This window comes from Anser cygnoides, chromosome 2, assembly GCF_040182565.1.
Source record: "Anser cygnoides isolate HZ-2024a breed goose chromosome 2, Taihu_goose_T2T_genome, whole genome shotgun sequence".
Lineage (NCBI taxonomy): Eukaryota > Metazoa > Chordata > Aves > Anseriformes > Anatidae > Anser > Anser cygnoides.
Window position 1 is genome coordinate 30,752,584 of NC_089874.1, and position 18,690 is coordinate 30,771,273.

Below are 18,690 nucleotides of genomic sequence, written 5' to 3' on the forward strand. Positions count from 1 at the left end.
TTTTCAGAGTATATTTGCTTCAAGAGAAGAGATGAAATAGTTTGAAAGTTACAACCAGTGACTTAAAAGAAAAGCATAGTAGCCTGGTTTCAGATTATTGATGACAATTTATGAACGTTATGAAGCAATACTGTTCAATTTCCCTCTCAACTTAGGCCAGCTTTTCAGCAACTGTACAGTACCAGCTACAGTGTAACTGTGACATCTAGTGGCCAATGAAGAGGTAATAAAATAGTTTCCACTCCTAAAACTAAGGATTTTTAAACACTTGCAAACTTATAGTTCATAGCTACCTTCTGTACTATCTCTGACAGAGGTGACAGTAATGATCCATCTCAAGAGATGAGACCAAAATATATTCCATGTCAGTTTCTAAGTTTCTAACACAAGTCAGGTGCTTTTATCAGGATAGAGTGGAATAATATTGTGCAAGTGTGCTCTCCTCGCAAATAGCAGAATACAGTTTGTGGCTAATAAAACACCTTATGAACGAATTGTCATTAAATTGCTTTTTGTGACAAAATTATGAAGGACATTTTGAATAAGGCTAGGACAGCCAATGGGGTATCTCTTAAACTTCACTGACAGTTTTTACGTGCTTAGATTAATGGAGAATAAAATAAAAAGGTCAGAATCTTTGCAGGTTTCTATTACGGAGGAGTAGAACAAATGACCTAACAGTCACTAATATGCAACATGAAACTTCTGAAAAGTGTAATTATCAATCAGAAGGAGTAATTAGCAAGGACATGTTACTTAGAAAAGCAGTTTAGTAATATTCTTAGAATGGCTTGGGTTGGAAGCGACCTTAAAGATCACCCAGTTCCAACCCCCCTGCCACCCACTGGATCAGGTTGCCCTGGGCCTCATCCAGCCTGGCCTTGAACACCTCTAGGGACGGGGAGACAACACCTTCACTGGGCAACCTGTTCTAGTGCCTCACTACATCTGAGTGAAGAATTTTTCTGAACTAAATCTTGCCTCTTTTAATTTAAAACAATTTCCCCTCGTTCTACCCTGTCTGTCAGTGTAACAAAGTCACTTTCCATCTTTTTTATAAGCCCCTTTTAAGTACTGAAAGGCTGCAATGAGGTCTCCCCAGAGCCTTCTCTTCTTCAGGCTGAACAACCCCAGATCACTCAGCCTGTCTTCATAGGAAAGACCCTCCAGCCCTCTGATCAACTTTGTGGTTCTCCTCTGGACCCATTCTAAAAGATCCACATCCTTCTTGTGCTGGGGTCCCCAGGCCTGGACACAGCACTCCAATTGAGGCCTCACAAGGGCAGAGCAGATGGGCACAATCCCCTCCCTTGACCTACTAGCCATTCTTCTGTTGATGCAGCCCAGGATGCAGTTGGCCTTCTGGGCTGCAAGCACACTGCTGGCTCTTGTCAAGGTTTTCATCCACCAGAATCCCCAAGCCCTTCTCTGTAGGGCTGCTCTCAATGAATTATTCTCCAAGCCTGTACTCCCATCTGGGATTGCCCCAACCCAGGTGCAGCACCTTGCACTTTGACTTGCGGAAGCCCATTAGGTTTACATAGGCCCACTTCTCAAGCTTGTCCAGGTCCCTCTGTATGGCATCCCTTCCTTCTGTTGTATCAACTGCACTGCTCAGCTTGGTGTCATCTGCAAACTTGCTGAGCATGCACTTGATCCCACTGTCTATGTCATTGATAAAGATATTAAACAGTACCGTTCCCAGGTGCTGTTTAAGATACTGCAAAATGTTCCCACAATAACTACAATACTTGTCAAAAAAGAGAAATATGTTTTGAAAATGACCATCAGTTATCTCCTTTACTGATTTCTTGACAGAGTATGCTTAAAGTAAAAGCTTTTTTTTTTTTTTTTTTTGCTTGAAGTAAATCTGTTAAAGGAATGAAATACAATCTAACAAAGATTTGTTGTTTGATGATAGGGAACTAATATATATATATATTATAGTATATAGTAATATAGGGAAGTAATACATATATACATATATATTTTCACTCAGCCCTGCATATATAGAATTAGGGAATTAGTACTTACAGTGATCCAAATGTACTGTAAGTTATCCTCAATTCAGGTACGTAAGTGGTAATTTGATTTATAAGAGATAAAGTTTTGATTATTGATATTTTGCAAGAACTTTAAATCTCCTGCTAAATGCCTGTTTGTGTTTCATATTTCAATTTGGAAAGTGACCATCCTTTGTGAGATTAAGATAACATGGAGTGACTACAGCAGTCTAGATTTAGTTCAGGACATAGCAGTTAGGTGGGGAAAGGTAAATATTATTTATTATTTCACCTCAGCATCTGGAAAAGACTTCAGAAAAAAAAAAGTTATATAACAAAAAAGCACTTGAAACAGATGCTAAGATACATGTGCTCAAAATTAGCTCAAACACAGGACAGCAGGTGGCACTGGCAACATGCCAGAGTTAAAACAGCTGTGTTGAACTGATACAACATTGATCATATTATATCTGCCTTATCTTTAATGTGAAGTTGTAAACATACAGACCCTACACTCTTCTTTCATAATACTCCATCCTTTGGTCTGTGTTCTCTTTGATATTGCTACTTAGTATAGTTTATTAAGGTAGTTATAGAGATGGAAGAACTGTATTCACAGTGATGTTTCATGACGGGACAAAAGCCTGAAGGCAAGAGTTGCTGCAGGAGAAATTCTGTCTGGGCATGAAAGAAAAAAAAAAAAAAACTGTTTCCCATGAGAACAGCTAAACACTAGGAGAAGCTGCCTACAGAACTGGTGGAATCCATCTCAATGGAATTATTTAGGATTGGGCTTGAAAGAGTCCTGCCTGGATAAAAAAATCCAAGAACCTGCTTTCAATAGGATGCTGGACCAGATGATCTCCAAAGTTTCTTCCAACCTAGACTGTTTCATGATTCACTATGGTTAAGCTACACACCACAGCACCATGCCAAGTTGCCTAAACACCGCTCCAAGCCAGCTGTAACACACACATGGGTAGTAAAACATTTTTAAAAGACACTACTGTAGCAAGTAATTAATAATATGCTGTCAACAAGACAAACTAATGAGCTTTTTACAACTTCCAGCTCCAGAGCTGGCTCATTTGGTGTTAATGTAGCTCTGACTTTGAAGACATACTTCTGTTCTTCACACATCATTCAGCCATAGTAAAGGACAAGAAAAAACATTCACTATACGGGTTATAGAGAAACAAACCTGAGGATTACAGCTGACATGCAAGCAGAAACTTGACACTGTTATGTTAATACTTACATTCTCTAATCCAAGAAGGACCAAGAGTGGGATTGTTGTCATTCCTCCTTGGATCCACTCTTCTAGAGAAACAGTGCCATCATGATCATAGTCAATTTCTTCCATCATTTCATGAAGAATCTACAGTTTCATGAAAAGTCTCATAAGTTCCATATTCTAACATAACCAGCTGTGTAGAGATCTATGGTCTCTCATCCATATGCAAAAATGAAAATATTACTTGTATCGTACCTGTACTAAAATGAGTGCCTCCAGGTCAGAAAATGAAATATTCATATTTATATTTTACTAGCACCTAATATTACTAATTAGCACCTACATTTCCCAAACCAGAGTGCCTCCTTGTGTACTTACTATGTACAATACTAGTAAGAGACAGTTCTTGTCAAGAAATTTTCAGGGGTAAATTACTTGTTACAAATATTAATTACTATGTGCACTGACGAAAAGCCTTCAAACTTTTCCAAAGAACACTTTACAGAACAGATTTAACCAGAAAAAAAAAGACTTGGAAAAAAGTGTTAATTTACAGTGTCACAGTGGAGCACAAACTATTAATACTTCTATCTTGCTAATATCTAGGAACTCACATTGGCATGAAGTATCACAAAATAAATAAAAGCTGTCTCTAACACCACCATAAAAAAAATGATAAAATGGATGCTTACTGGACTCAGTTCAGTAATATCCCATTCAAGGTATTCTGCAACATGCATCATTTGAGCAATGATATTTTCCAACTCCTATAGATGAAAGAAAAAGAATTCTATTTAATGCTATATTATAATGGCAAATTTTATGGCAAACAACTCATAATTCAAACCTATTGCATATGGTGACTATTTTATGAACACCAAAATATACAGAAAAAAATAATTTCTGATCACTAATTGCTAATCAATGCACCGTGTGAAACTTAAAATCAGAGACCCTCTGAGCAGAACAAGAAATTAATTTAAATTATTTTAATAGCAAATATATTTCATTTACATAAATGTATTTACCCTTACAAAATAAACTCTAATACATGAGAAGAGAGGTTTGAGGGCTCCTAGTTGGCATGCTTCCTTGGTAGGAATAATCTATAGTCCTTATTTGATGTGACGGAAAGAGAGATGAAAAACATTTGTTATAAATAAAATGGCCTTAATTTTTTGTCAGTTATTTTCTGGAGTACTCTCATTTTAACTCCATTAATATAAGTAATCAAAACTCGTAAGTTTGAGCTGTTAAGATTTAAAATTCAAAGATTTCCCCCTATATTCAGTCAGCTGAGAAATTCACCAGGTAGAAGTGCTACATTAATATTATATTAGACATAAACATACATGTATAATCTCATAATCTGATTGATTTTAACCAGAGATGTCTATAAGAAATGTCATATTTTCTTCAGCTGTTAAGAAAAAACAAGAAATGTTACACAACCTTGGAACACATCCTCATGTAACTATAAGAATCAACTGTAGGTCAGTCTTCAGGCTAAATTAAATTAAAACTATGTAGACACATGATTCTTTTCACTTTTAATCTCAAAAGGAGTGCAAGGTGATATACAGTATACATACTATTATATTTATGACCTGATTTTCAGAAGTGCTGAACATTGTACACAAGGCAGATAGTCAGACCACCCAAAACTCAGGCTTGGAATTTCTTTCTTTAACCTTAGAGCGTTGTAATTTCCCTTATTCATGTATCACTAGGACTTTTCCATACTCATATATATAATGTGGTTTGTAAACATACTTATCTAGAATGTATATTCTCATATTGTAGTTATTATTCACTAGTTATTAACATTCTGTATTGCCTGATATTTTCTATTATCTAAAAATATAATACAGTGTTTACATTATACCTCTAGGTATCTTAGCTTCCCTATTCCCTTAATCCCTTGTGGAAATCACCTTTATTTTATTTATTTATTTTTTTTTTTTAAATCAGTCTCCTCTCTGCTGTCTTACTTTGTGGAGACAGAGATGAAAAATAAATAAAAGCTGCCAATACAACACAATATTTATTTCCATTAGTTGACCTTTATACTCTGAAAGAAAAAAAAAAAAAGTTTCATTTTATAAAACTCTTTCTGATTACTATACCTCTGATTTTCCTTAAAACATTTGTTTGGGCTACTTCTCAATATTTAAACTTTATTATTATTCCTTAGTTCAAAATAACATGGAAGTTCTGGCATCTCTCTACTTATACCCACTGTGTGACACACTTTCCCTTTTTAATGAAATCTTTGCAAATGTTACTTTCATATAGATCTACCAGAAACATACATATGAAACACACATACATACCATCCCATATAGTTTTAGGAACCATATTAATGTGTCCCCTACAATATGACTACAATATGACCTTTAATATGACTAAAAATCAGAAAAATATACAGTAGGACTACACAATAACAGTGTCAGCATTTTCAAAATTATACAGTGTAGAAACAGCAGCTTTATGGAAAAACTAACTCAAAAGTTGGTTTCAAAATGGGCAGCTTTCTATTCACTATAATTTATAGTGCTTCTATTAATTCAGGATTCATGTAGTCTTCTATAGGTATACCATTATGGCATAGTCTTATAACACATCAAAATAAATAAACAAAATTACCGAATTATCCAGGTATCCATTTCCATCTGTATCATATAATCGAAACATAACTAAAAGGAAATAAAAAGAAAAGAGAAGGAAACTCGATTAGAAAATATAATAACAATATTATTTCATTTAAAAAAAAAAAAAAAGGACAAACTGAGTTTCACAGGACAAGCATTAACATTTTCCTTAGTGAACATAGTAACTGTAGATCCACCAAACATTTTGTACTATATGAGGTTCACTCAGTGACTGCCCTGCCACAGTGCCTCCAATAAGACATATTAGCAGGAGAGTACATTTGTATCTTGTCTACATAATCCCTCCAGCTGTTAATCTGATCTGTGAATGTGATTCTGGTTCCTCCCAGAGATGATCTGTATTTCTGGGGAGTACCACCAAAGGGCCCTTCTCTCTCATGTCAGCGAACACAAGAAAACACACAATTATGTTGATAAACATACTTAAGTTACAATGCTATTCCATTCTCCTGGTTGCAGTCATCGCTACTGAATATTGCTTTAGAAATGCTTTTTGACATATGCTAAATGAAACAGAATATTATTTGAAGCATCTATTCAGTCAAATCCAACAATAAACACTCCTCACAGACTGTCAATATGAATCCTACCTGCTCTATCAACTTGAAAACATCTTTCCAATATGCTGGAGAGCTATCCAGACAAGAATAGCTGCATTTTTGTGACATCCAGAAAGAATATATACCTTCAAGTTTCTATCGTTACTTGATTCCAGCCACAAGAGTGGGTATATCCACTAATATCAAAACATTTCAAAGCAGTTTATTCAGTTGATCATATACAACATCAAATTGCAAAGCAAAGAAATTAGAACCTTTGGTAGAAATATTTTTAAAAGCCTTAAGATGAAGGCCAGAAGCCTAGGCATACCTCACTCTGTCCCTACTGTCTGGGACACACTTTGTCAGCTCTGAATTCCCCATTCCCTTCAAAAGTCCTTCAAAAGTGCTCATTTCTTTTTCCCCCTAGGAGATCTATTTTCTAAGAAGCAAGAAGAGAGCTGAAAACACCTTAAACGGGTGTTTCAGGGCACTTTAATGCCTCAACTCATAGCAAAACCCAAGCAACCTACTTTACAAACCATCTTATTAGATGTCTCAGAAAACATAACATATGGCCTGTTCAACTGTGACCAATACCACCACAATGGATCCACTCACAGAATCACAGAACGGTTGAGGTTGGCAGGGACCTCTGAAGATCACCTGGTCCAAACCCCCTGCTGAGCAGGATCACCTAGAGCACATTGTGCAGGATGCCATCCAGGTGAGTTTTGAATATCTCCAGAGAAGGCGACTCCACAACCTCTCTGGGCAGCCTGTGCCAGTGCTCTGTCACCCTCACAGTAAAGAAGTGCCCCCTCATATTCAGCCGGAACTTCCTGTGCTTCAGTTTGTGCCCGTTGCCTCTCATCCTGTCGCTGGGCACAACTGAAAAGAGACTGGCTCCACCCTCTTGACACCCTCCCCTCAGATATTTACACATACTGATGAGGTCTCCCCTCAGTCTTCTCTTTTCCAGGTTAAACAGGCCCAGTTGTCTCAGCCTGTCCTCATATGACAGGTGCTCCAGTCCTCTCATCATCTTTGTAGCCCTCCTCTGGACTCGCTCCAGTAGCTCCATGTCCCTCTTGTACTGGGGGGCCCAGAACTGGACACAATACTCCAGGTGTGGCCTCACCAGGGCTGAGTAGAGCGGCAGGATCACCTCCCTTGACCTGCTGGCAACACTCTTCCAAATCTTTCTATGAATCAAGTTTGAAGGTTGAGACATAGATCATGGAGGTCCTTAACAATATAGATGCACCTTGATCTGTTTGCAATATGACCTTAAAAAAAGAACTTGAATTCTTCCAATATTTCTCTGTTACGGAGGTTTGGGATATATTTAAGCTATACATAGTTTAAGAACAGATATGTTGAGTGTGTAAAACAGGTGAGATTCATAGTACTGAAAACCTCTAGGAATACACTGCAAATATCTGCTGAAATACTGGTAAATCTATGAAAATCTATAGATGATATACATTCAAAGTCTAAACACTGTTTTCTTTTTAAACACCATTTTCTTTTGGTGCATTTTATTTTTAAAAAGTCATCTAGTTTGTATCAGATTTTATTTGAAAGAACCACTTCTATGTTCTGCTTGCCCTAGTTTCCAAACACTCAGCTAAGACTCAGAGGCTTTCCATTTTTTGTCAATAGAAAAATTCATGATTTTAGATTATCATTAATCTTAATGTTAGCATACTGATTTATATTTTACCTTGCAGCCACGGGGCCTAGTACTATAAAATTATTTAAGATAAAGTGTTAAATTATACCATTAATTTATACGGAACATTCAGCAAAAAAAATCAATAGGGAATTCTGCATACTAATGCACTATAATCCAAAATTTATGCACTAAGAAGTTATAATACTTGGTATGTTTCAACTCTGGATGACAAAGTAGAAAATCAACTTATGTAATAACCATATTCTTAGTAGCATGTAAGTAAATCCATACAATCTTGAATATATTTAATCTGTAAATACAATACATTTATTAAACCAGACTCTAGCTCCTAAATCATGCAGACCATTCACAGTCTTTTGCCTGTGCAGTTCCTGCTGGGGGAAATCCATGGAACATCCCCTGCCCTAGACTCTCAGTTCTCTCTCTCTCTTCTCATTGTACCAGTTCCTGGCACCAGGGGAGGAAACTGCTCTCCATTTCATGTTATACTGTGTGCACAGAGCTCTTTAGAGCTCTGATAGAGCTTGCATAGCTTGCTACCATGAAACAGTTACTACTGTCAATTGAATTCAGCCCTAGAATCTTGTAATTTGTGTTTTAAATGCACACTGACACATATATTCAAATATTCTAGCGGTATGATACCAAACTTCTATTATCAAGTTCAGGACTGACTCCTTGCAATTTTTGCTGAGTCAAAGGTGTCAGTGATCTCACAGTACTAAGTTGTCCTTGTGAGCTAACTACGGGTAACGGAATATCATGATACTTCAAAAACGTGGTTATATAACCCTGTAATGAATTTCTCATTCCAGTAGACAGAGCCTACTGTTTACATTTTCTATCATACTTAATAGTTTGTTTCTCTACAGTATCAGAGCCTGATTCCACAGTTTTAACAGACAGTCTTGTATATCAAAGTATATTTGGTCTCAGGAAGGACTAATGTGATTGGATTGATTAATTATTTATCTATCCAGAAAACTGACTTCTAAAATTCTATAATGCAGAAACACATGGTTGTTTTTTGTTCTTTTCTCTGATTTGCAGATCAAACTCTTATTTTTTGAACAGGTGGTTTTGAACAGGTGGAGGTGTTTTGCATTAATGAATCAGGTCCCTAGTTAAGAAATCAAGTTATTTCTAACTTTCAGAATCAAGCATTCATTCCCAACAGTGGTGCAGACTTAGATCATATTTTACTTTCTTATACGTATTCACTAATTATGGATCCCATGGCACATATAAGCAACTATTCTTTGTCTGAATGAGCTCATTTTCTACACATTATTCGTGACTTCTATAGCCCTCTAAGCATCCTTAGTGTATTTCATTTGTTTTTGACAGCTCTGATGCTAGAGTCAACAGACAATAGCATAGAAAGAAATATTTGAAAGGATTATTTTAACTGTAGATTGTTTTATCTTCATGGGTGATAGATAGAATTTGGTTAGAATCTCAAATTAATACTTTTAGAAAGAACAGAAGCTCATTTCTGCAATAATGGTCCCCTAGAACTCTATTTTTATAAGGAAGCTATTCAAAACTAACTGTTAAACTCAGAAAATTTAAAATCAGAATTTTGATCACTTTTTTTCTTTACCAGAAAATAAATAAATATATAAAAGAGAAAGAGAGGGAGAGGGAGAGGGAACATACATTCTAGCTTGTCTTCAGGTCTTCCTCTTTCTAGCAGTGACAAATAACAAACAATATCCTTCAGCTGGATCACATCTGGTAAATTTAAGTTGGCAGGAGTAGGAGGCCGGGATGTAGAGGTACCTTTGTTAAGTCTCAGACCTGGAAATTAAATACAGACTGTTACTTTTCATATATGATATAAACAGAGTACAAAGCAGAACTCGTATGTACATGCAACCTTATTTTATTTGAACCTCAGATGATTTCTTAATTTAAATCAAAATGTGAAGTTTAAACAATTCACATTCATAGTTTATCTAGCAAAGGCAGAATAAAAATGAAAGTGAGGTTTATTTTTTAAAATACTACACAAAGCTAACTATTATAAAAATAAATCACCTATGGGAATGGCATCACTGTTTTTACATTTGTGTTGATCTGATGTCATTTGACTGCATTTAGTGAATATTTTTATTCTACTGTGTTATATGTTATTTTACGTATTAAAACAATCCCTGCCCAACTCTGCATCCAGTTCCTTGCATTTGTAGAAGTTTCATCTAATTTACAGATTGTCACCAGATACACCAGTTGAAGATGTTTTAGAGACAAATGTGTAATCTTCCACCCAAAAAGAGTTATTTGTGTGCCAGAGAAACTTAAATTTACAATGTAGAAGACTTGATCACAGACTATTATGAAAACAAACACAGAATTTAAATAACATAATAATCATTCAAATTTGATCAAGAACAGTTCCAGTTTACCACTTGGAATACAAGTTTCAACATTGTTGATACTTTTGTTTAAAGAGAGCATTAACATGATTGGTCCTGAGGATATTACTAGAATCTGCAGAACTAATAATATATACAGAAAAATAGAGGAAAAGCAGGACTACATAAAGAAAGAAAAAATGACATTTTCTTTACAAGTCTGTTAAATTTTCCACAGACCTCAGTGATGCTAAAGACAAATCTTTACAAAGGGATCAACTGTTCCTTAAATATTTTTCATCATTAATTCAGAACAGTGTTATGTATACAACCTGTACATAGCCTGCATACATAATTTCTCTCAAGCCACATTTGTCTTGGACAAATTAATTGCTGTAGATGATGGAAATGGAATTAATTTTCTATTTTCATCTGGAAAAAGTTTACAATCTAGACATTTTGAAAGGACTACTGAGGTATGTATGCTAAGATATTTTTCATTAAATACATAGAAATATATTTCATTAAATAAGAGCAAATTGGCATGTAGAAAAAATATCTTCAAGTTCACATCCATGGCTGCAGGCAGATAAAGACTGAAAATAAATATTTAAATAAATAAACAGATTTAATATGGCAGTGTTGTACTAGAGGAGCTTGTATATTAGTAAGTGCACTTAAAATGAAGACAGTATAAAACATTAATCGATTAAGATGCTAGCTTTAACTACACAGTTTACACAGATAGTTCATGTTCTAGTCTTATTTAAATCCTATGCACAGGATAAAAGTTATTATAAAGCTAGGACCCACTCATCTTGAAAAAAAAAAGTCTTGCATTTCAATGAAATCCAAATGAAAATGGCATACAAATTTTAAGGCAACTTTTAGCTTATCATCAGCTGCCAGGTACATGTCAAAGTATTACTTCATAATCAGAGATGGGAGAGAGGGGTGGAAGCAATACTGATTTACAGTGCTGCTGCCTACCTGGCATCTGTTTCCATCGTTCTTCAGACACCTTAACTGAAAATACAATGTATAAACAGATATGAGTAGACTGAGAGACACTAAATAAAAAATGTTCACATACCAGATAGATTTATGAACCCTGCTTCTTCCTTGTGATCTTCTCTAGCTCTTGTATACGTTCCAATTTTCCAGGAAAATGTCAAATGTTTCTGACAAATTTCTTTCCCAGTATAGTCAGTTTTTTCACCACTGGTAACATTTCAAGATTACTAGATACCCTAAAATTAGGGTTTCTATATTTTTTTATTTGCAATTGATAATATACAGACGTTTATTTTATTTCCTTTTAAACGCTACAAATTATAAAGATGTAACATCTAGTTTAAAACTCAGGCAATTGAACTGCAATATGAACACCATGTTTTCATGCACAAATAATAATAATTCTTGCATGAGATGAACTGAACTGTCTCTGCAAACATGCTTTGCATATAACAATTTATCAAACAGTCCTTCAGGTATTACACTAAATGCATACGTAAAACTACTAAACTGAACATGAACTACAAAATAGAAAGAGTGAAGAAGAAAAAGGTTAGGAGTTACTACAGTAAGAAACTTAGCATACAGTTTTAACAATAACAACAGAATTCACTTTGTTGTTGTTGTTTTTTAAGCCACACATTAGAATCAAAACGTATCAGAGAGAATGATAACAAAAGCAAAGAATGCTGAGCATGGCTTCTACCCGGCAGAATGTAGCAATAAATCTGACAATGACCTATAAACAGCTGTTATCATTTCTATATATAAAGTGTTAAAGCCACAAAAACACAAAACCAGCATAATAAAAGAAAACTTTTTGCAATAACAGTGCTCAAGACAACATGTGTAAAAACACAGCATAATAAATATGCACCAGTAAATGTCAGCTGCTATTGGAGTTACCAGGAAAAGTGTTAAATTGGCAGCTGGTACAGTATGTTTATAGCTGATGATTCTCATTGATGAGAACAATGAAAACTTCAATGAAAGATTAAAAATAATGAGTGGAAATTGTGTGGCTGAGACATTATAGGCAGCAGAATCTGCGTAGCAGAAAAAATGCAATGCTGATAATGTCAGACCCATGAGATAGCTCCTGCAGTACAATAACAAATACATTTAGAAATGTCCTTAGAGATTCTGTGACAAAGTATCTTAATGGTCAAAGGACTGAACCATTGGTGTAAGCGACTTGCCCAAACCTATGTTATTATTAGAGCTGCAATTAGCAAGAGATTTTGAATCCTCCAAATAACTGATTACACAATAGCCTACCAAGACTACTGCTCTGCATGTGGAACCAGTCCAGATAGCAAAATAATAAAAGCACAGAAAGTTGAAAATATAAGGTCTTCACAGCAGGTATTTTTGTAAGGAGACACATCCACAGCAGTTCTGACTAGAAAGTATAAAGATACCTCAGGTATTCAATTCAAATGAAAAGAAGAACCATACATACGCTCAATGTGGTAAGCAAGTTTTGCTAGCAGAAAAAAAAAAAAATAAAATAAAATATAAAATAAAATAAAATAAAATAAAATATACAATAAAATAAAGCACATAATATAATACAATAAAGTGATAAACACGGCCAGATTCAATTGGCAATACCCGAAAGCCTATAGTTAATAATGTACACTGAGGCAACAATGGAAATCTAGAGCTTGATACCTGCAGCACATAACATTTTAGCTAGTAGCACTTGTACCAAATTCACAACTTCTGGGTGAACTTCAGACACCTTAACTGAAAATACAATGTATAAACAGACATGAGTAGACTGAGAGACACTAAATAAAAAATGTTCACATACCAGATAGATTTATGAATTTGAAGACACCTAATCTTCATATGAAGAATTCAGGCAACTAAAAACCTATGAAACCAGTTGTTAAAATGTTCTAAATGCTTGATTAGCCCAGCTGTTCAGAAGATGAAATTTAGTTTTAAGTTAGCCTAGTTTCTGCTTTTAGCTATGGGTTTTGATAGAGTTCCCAAATTCATAGAGTGTTAAATCAAAGACTTCAATATCCAATATTGAATAATAACCTTCAATAACCATGTTATTTAGTGTGAAAATGTCAGTCTTACATTGGGTAAAACAAATACTGCTAACAGTTATAGGACATTTAAAATACTATTAGCTGGTAAGTATGTAAGATTACTAACAGCAGCAAAAAACAAACAGTTAAGAGAAGCAGCAGTAACTGGGTAAAGCAACTGTGGAGCACCAGCAGAAGCATCCTGCATGAGGCTGTGAAGGTTTCTAAGTATACAGCAAAGTAGTCAGCAATACCGTGTAACCATAGTAATCTGCTTAGCATTAATGTGACAGACTGTCCACTTGGTGTCTCAGCTGCATCATCAATGCGAATTAAAAAGATTAAACCATTTCATGTCCATTTCTCTTCACAATATTCCTTATTTATGACTTAGTTTCTGCAATTTCATAAATATCAGAACAAAGAAGTACAAATAGTTTAGAATTCTACATATTTATGACTATTAGAAGGTGAAGAGCAGCAGCACAGAACTTGCAATTCTTACATTTTGTTACTTACCTCCAGAAAGGAGCTGGGGTTTGTTTTTTATTAAGGGGCTGCAGTGAGAGATTTTGTTGCTAAATGATGTAAAAAGATGCTCAATGAAATCATCAGGTAGCTCTGCCTCCAGAAAAGTCTTCATGAACAGTTTGAATCCCTCTAAATCAATTGTCTAGAGGAGGAAAAAATGTAATTTGAATTGATCATTTTTTCAACAACTTTCATATTAATACATCATATAATACTCTGTTAGTAAAAACTTTAGACTATCCTTGAAAATACTGATTCCTGACGGTATAGCCTGGCATACTTATTCATGAAAGTGACTAATTTTTGAATGATTACTTTGAAAACTCACAGTATTGATTCAATAGCCCAGAGTATGGTGTAAAATAATCCAGAGTAAACTCAGAGCACTTCTATAAGGACCCCAAAACTAAGTTCCATGCTGACCTGTTTCTTAATCACAACATGGCTTAACAGCACACACAAAACTGCAAACAAAGGCACGTAGGGAGCTATGGGGATGTATCTGCTAAGACTCATCTTTTTACCGTAATTAGACAGACAATAAGCAGGGGATTTTTAGATGCCAAATTCAGGCAATTGAAAGCTACCTGTCTTTTCTCAGTGGCAACTACACTTTCTGCTATTTGTCAAAGAGGAACTGATAATCTAAATAGGTTCTAACATTCAAATGAGAGTGCTTAGACTGTACAACTTTGGGGGGGGGGGGGGGGGGGGTTGTCAGTTTGAAGCATTTGTATTTTAGTTTAATTTATTTTTACTTTTGGCATCAAGGTAGGAGCTGATTAATGAACCTTCATTGATGATTTCTCTCTGGTAAGACAGTGTTCCCTGTTTTAAATATTAAAATGAATTTTAGATTCATTATGATCCCATTTTACCCTGCTAATATAGAACCACTAAAAATAAAGATGTGAAATGTGTCAAGAGATCTTAAGACAATTTCACTTTTATCTCTGAAATAACTGACACAACTGCACACTTATCAATGATGCTATTCAGTTACATACGTGATTTTAATAGAACAGCTTATCACTCGTTAATCTGTAAACTATATAGTGTTGCTGCCTTTCTAGCTCCAGCAGGACAGTAACTTCTCTAATAGTTAACAGAGAAAACCACATTACACCACAACATCAACTTGGAGAAAACTCCCCGTGCTTGGGGAAGACTCTACATTCATCCATGAGAAAAATAATTCAACTCTTTTAGTTCAGCCCAGTGAATGCAGCATTAGGAGGGAAAAGACTAGCAAGACTTGAAGTCATACAAGGGAAAAGAAAAGGGAAACTAAATCCTCAGTGCTTTAAGTGACTTCAGAATCTGAGTCACAGTATAAATTAAAGTCATTGTAAGAATTATTTCAACACTGTGGAGCAGTGATTTTTCTCTCTCTCCTCATCCCCACCTGCCTTTTTTTTTCTCTTTCTTTTTCTTTTTTTTTTATGAGATGCAAAAATTTTATGTCCAAATTAAATAAGGTATACTCATTAAGGCCAATACCTAACTGCCCCTGGCTAATGTTTTAAACATATATCACTCCCCTTACTAGGGTCTAACAACACAGATTGAAAAATTTGACTATCTTGTGCAAGTCATTATTATTAGGAATGCAAATTTGGTGAGCATCTATGCTGAGCTAAGACAGAACACCTGTGACAAATAAAGTGAGTGACACCAATAGAACTCCTACAGATTGAACACAAAAATAGCAGGGACTGAAAAAAATTACCTCCACAAGGCTTAAGCTGGGTATAAAATGGAAATAATCAACTTGGATATACAGTAACTACCTTTCTCTCATCATCATAGAGTTTCAGTCATTGTCTTCTTAATTGGCAAATCATACACTCTTTCAGTCATGCTATAAACTTTCTTTTTTATTCTCAATAATAAAATAACCAATATTCTCTTCAGAGTATATAATCAATGAAACCACAATAGCAAAAGAATTTGTATTGACATCCAAGTAAACTGGTCATGAGTTTACACCATATAAATGTATTTTTTAATCTGCAAGCATAACAAATACATTAATCACTAAATCAACTGACTTTAACAACCTGAGATTGTTTTTTTATGTTTTTCATCAATGATGTGTTTGTTAGCTATTTCATTACATTTCATATAAAGAGGAATAACCAAGTGAAAAAGAGAAACATAAAACCAAATTACAATCCAATTTAAGTTAAGGTTTATGTATGGATACATAAAATATCTAAGTTACATAAGGCTTTTTAATTATTATTATTTTCCTTGTGCATATGTCTGCTAAAAATATTCCTTGAGTTTATAGCTGTCTTAGATTTTTGAACTGCTGCCTCAGTAATACTGGTTCACCGACCTGATAGCAATAACTAAATCCATAACTCCACATTTTTCTATTTATATGCTCAGAACTGTGTTTGGTTACGGATTTGGGTTAAAAAAAATAATAATAATAATTAAAATTATGTGTTTCTTTCTTCCTGAAGACTTTCTCAAAGATGTTCAAAGTTCTCATTATTTTCTAAAGATGGTCAGATCATCATTTATCCCAGCACCCTCCAAAGCAAGTATTCCTAACATAATTTCTGGCAATGAAAGACAACAGATACCATGACATGGTTGCCATGTCCACTTAATATATCTGACACCCTGACTGCCACTGATTAGAGTGCCTAGCAAAGGAGGAAATAACGTGTTTGTTCTTTAACACTCTTTTACACTTAGATTTCTTCAGCTGGAAGTGCTTTATCCTTTGCTCTCACATGCTCTGTGAACGGTGAACCCCCAATGAAGTAGCAACATTCATACAACAAATCAGTGTTCGGATACTGAAAAGTTTTCAAATGAAGCTGAAAGTTGTCTAGGAGCTAGTAAATGACTTGAATACACACGAGAAATGTCCAAAATGGAGATAGAAATACACATGCTGTATCAAATAAATACTCTGCAACAGTCCTGCATGAAGAAAGACTATGAACAGATCCATGTGATTAGGTTCTTGTCTATATAAAAAACACAAAATCCCTGATTCTAATACTCAATAGCTGAGTAACATTTTCAAGAGGATCTAATATGCTTAGTGCAGATTATCCTAATAGGAACTGAGCTCTAATGGACTGCAGTGATTTTTGGAGATTTGTTTTTCTGTCTACAGTAAAGATCAGAACTGTGCTAGACTGTAGCAGATCTAGCAGTAGTTTTGATTATTCATCTAGTTCACAAATGAGAAAGGGGACATTTTCCAAGGAAGGCTCACTTTAAATTATTTTCATGGCTTTCTCTATTATCTCTCTCTCATTGTAATAAACATAACACTTTATACAGCAGCAGAAAAATTGAAAAAATCCTCAAAAGAAATCCCACGAGGACCCCTGTAGAAGACTCATGTTACAGGTGTTAGAGCACCATGGTACCATTTTTAGTATTGAGTGTGGTTCATTTAGAATAGAACACTTAACGATGGGAAATGTTTGCTGAATCTCAGCCTAATTTTCACAGAAGAAGGAAACAACACACAATATTATGAACGTTTTTCTATTCTGCAATCATATGGCAGTTTTCTTTTCTCCTCTTAGAATTTTAATGGTTCAAAACATGAAGATGCTTCAGTAAGCAAATAGCCTTTCTCTAATTACTAGCATAACCTCTATCCACCCTCCCCCACTAACTCAGACACTTTTCAAAGGAACCACAAAATGCTTTGGGAAGTGAAAAGTAAAAATAAAAAAAATTAAAAAAAAAAAGGCAAGATGACATTAATTTTCCACACTGACTTGCATCATGCTCACTCAGCTATGCAAACATCTTCCTTTTAAATCTCAACGTCATACCAGAATTTCTCAGATGAAAAGTTCAATATATTTTAGGATAACTTGAAAATAATTTATTGCAGTTAATGAATTCATAAGCATTAAATAAGCAGTTCCTACCAATACAATCAGAACAATATATAAGCTATAATTGTGGATGTTGTTTTCTTAAGTATGCATGCTAATTGCTTAATTCTCAACAGTTGCTTGGCTTCCAGAAGCTCCAGCTGAATTTAAATGAACCTGTGAAAGAAGGATTTTGCATTTTGAAAAGCATTTTCCATGATGTTTCCTAAATGAGAGGATAAGAGTATGCTAGGATATACCAAATTGACTATGATTAACCTGACACATGAATTAATTCATACCATTTCATAGGAGACTATCAGGTGTTTGGGAGATTATGGTCACAAATTTACAGATATCAAGAAAATTTTCAATGTAACATGGTTTAATTGAGGCCATATATAAGGACATGGCCAAAGCAGCCAATAATTAGAGGAACATGAAAGAACTTTCTAATCATTTTGGTCTACGTCTTCTGAGAAAAAAAAAAAAAAAAAGTGCTGTTTTAGTTTTGATTCAAATAAAAAAAGGGTGCCAACTACATTGTCAATAGGCCACAGAAAAGTAGGTGTTTTTATATTATTTATATATAACTGGAATCCTATTCTATATCTTAAATAACTCATTTGAGAAATATACTGGAACTCTATTTCTTATATCTTAAAATTATATATATATAAAAAAAGAACAATAAAAAAAAACACTTCACAAAATAAAGTTTTATAGATCTTTATAA

At 34.7% G+C, this 18,690-nt stretch overlaps 1 protein-coding gene across 18 annotated transcripts in view; it reads right to left on the reverse strand.

The window, feature by feature from the left end:
- The window catches only part of DGKB (diacylglycerol kinase beta), a 402,831-nt gene that overhangs the window by 262,849 nt on the left and 121,292 nt on the right, over window positions 1-18,690 (reverse strand). For 13 of the 18 annotated variants that reach the window (XM_066991767.1, XM_013183481.3, XM_066991777.1 and 10 more), the window contains 6 exons: window positions 14,083-14,236; window positions 11,495-11,530; window positions 9,807-9,947; window positions 5,884-5,933; window positions 3,930-4,004; window positions 3,262-3,381 (listed from right to left, as the gene is read on the reverse strand). In XM_066991767.1, the coding sequence (XP_066847868.1) occupies window positions 3,262-3,381; window positions 3,930-4,004; window positions 5,884-5,933; window positions 9,807-9,947; window positions 11,495-11,530; window positions 14,083-14,236 (576 nt within the window). Of the gene's footprint in view, window positions 1-3,261; window positions 3,382-3,929; window positions 4,005-5,883; window positions 5,934-9,806; window positions 9,948-11,494; window positions 11,531-14,082; window positions 14,237-17,909; window positions 18,027-18,690 lie in introns of those variants that run through there. The other 5 variants (XM_066991771.1, XM_066991770.1, XM_066991774.1 and 2 more) reach the window with 2 other exon arrangements.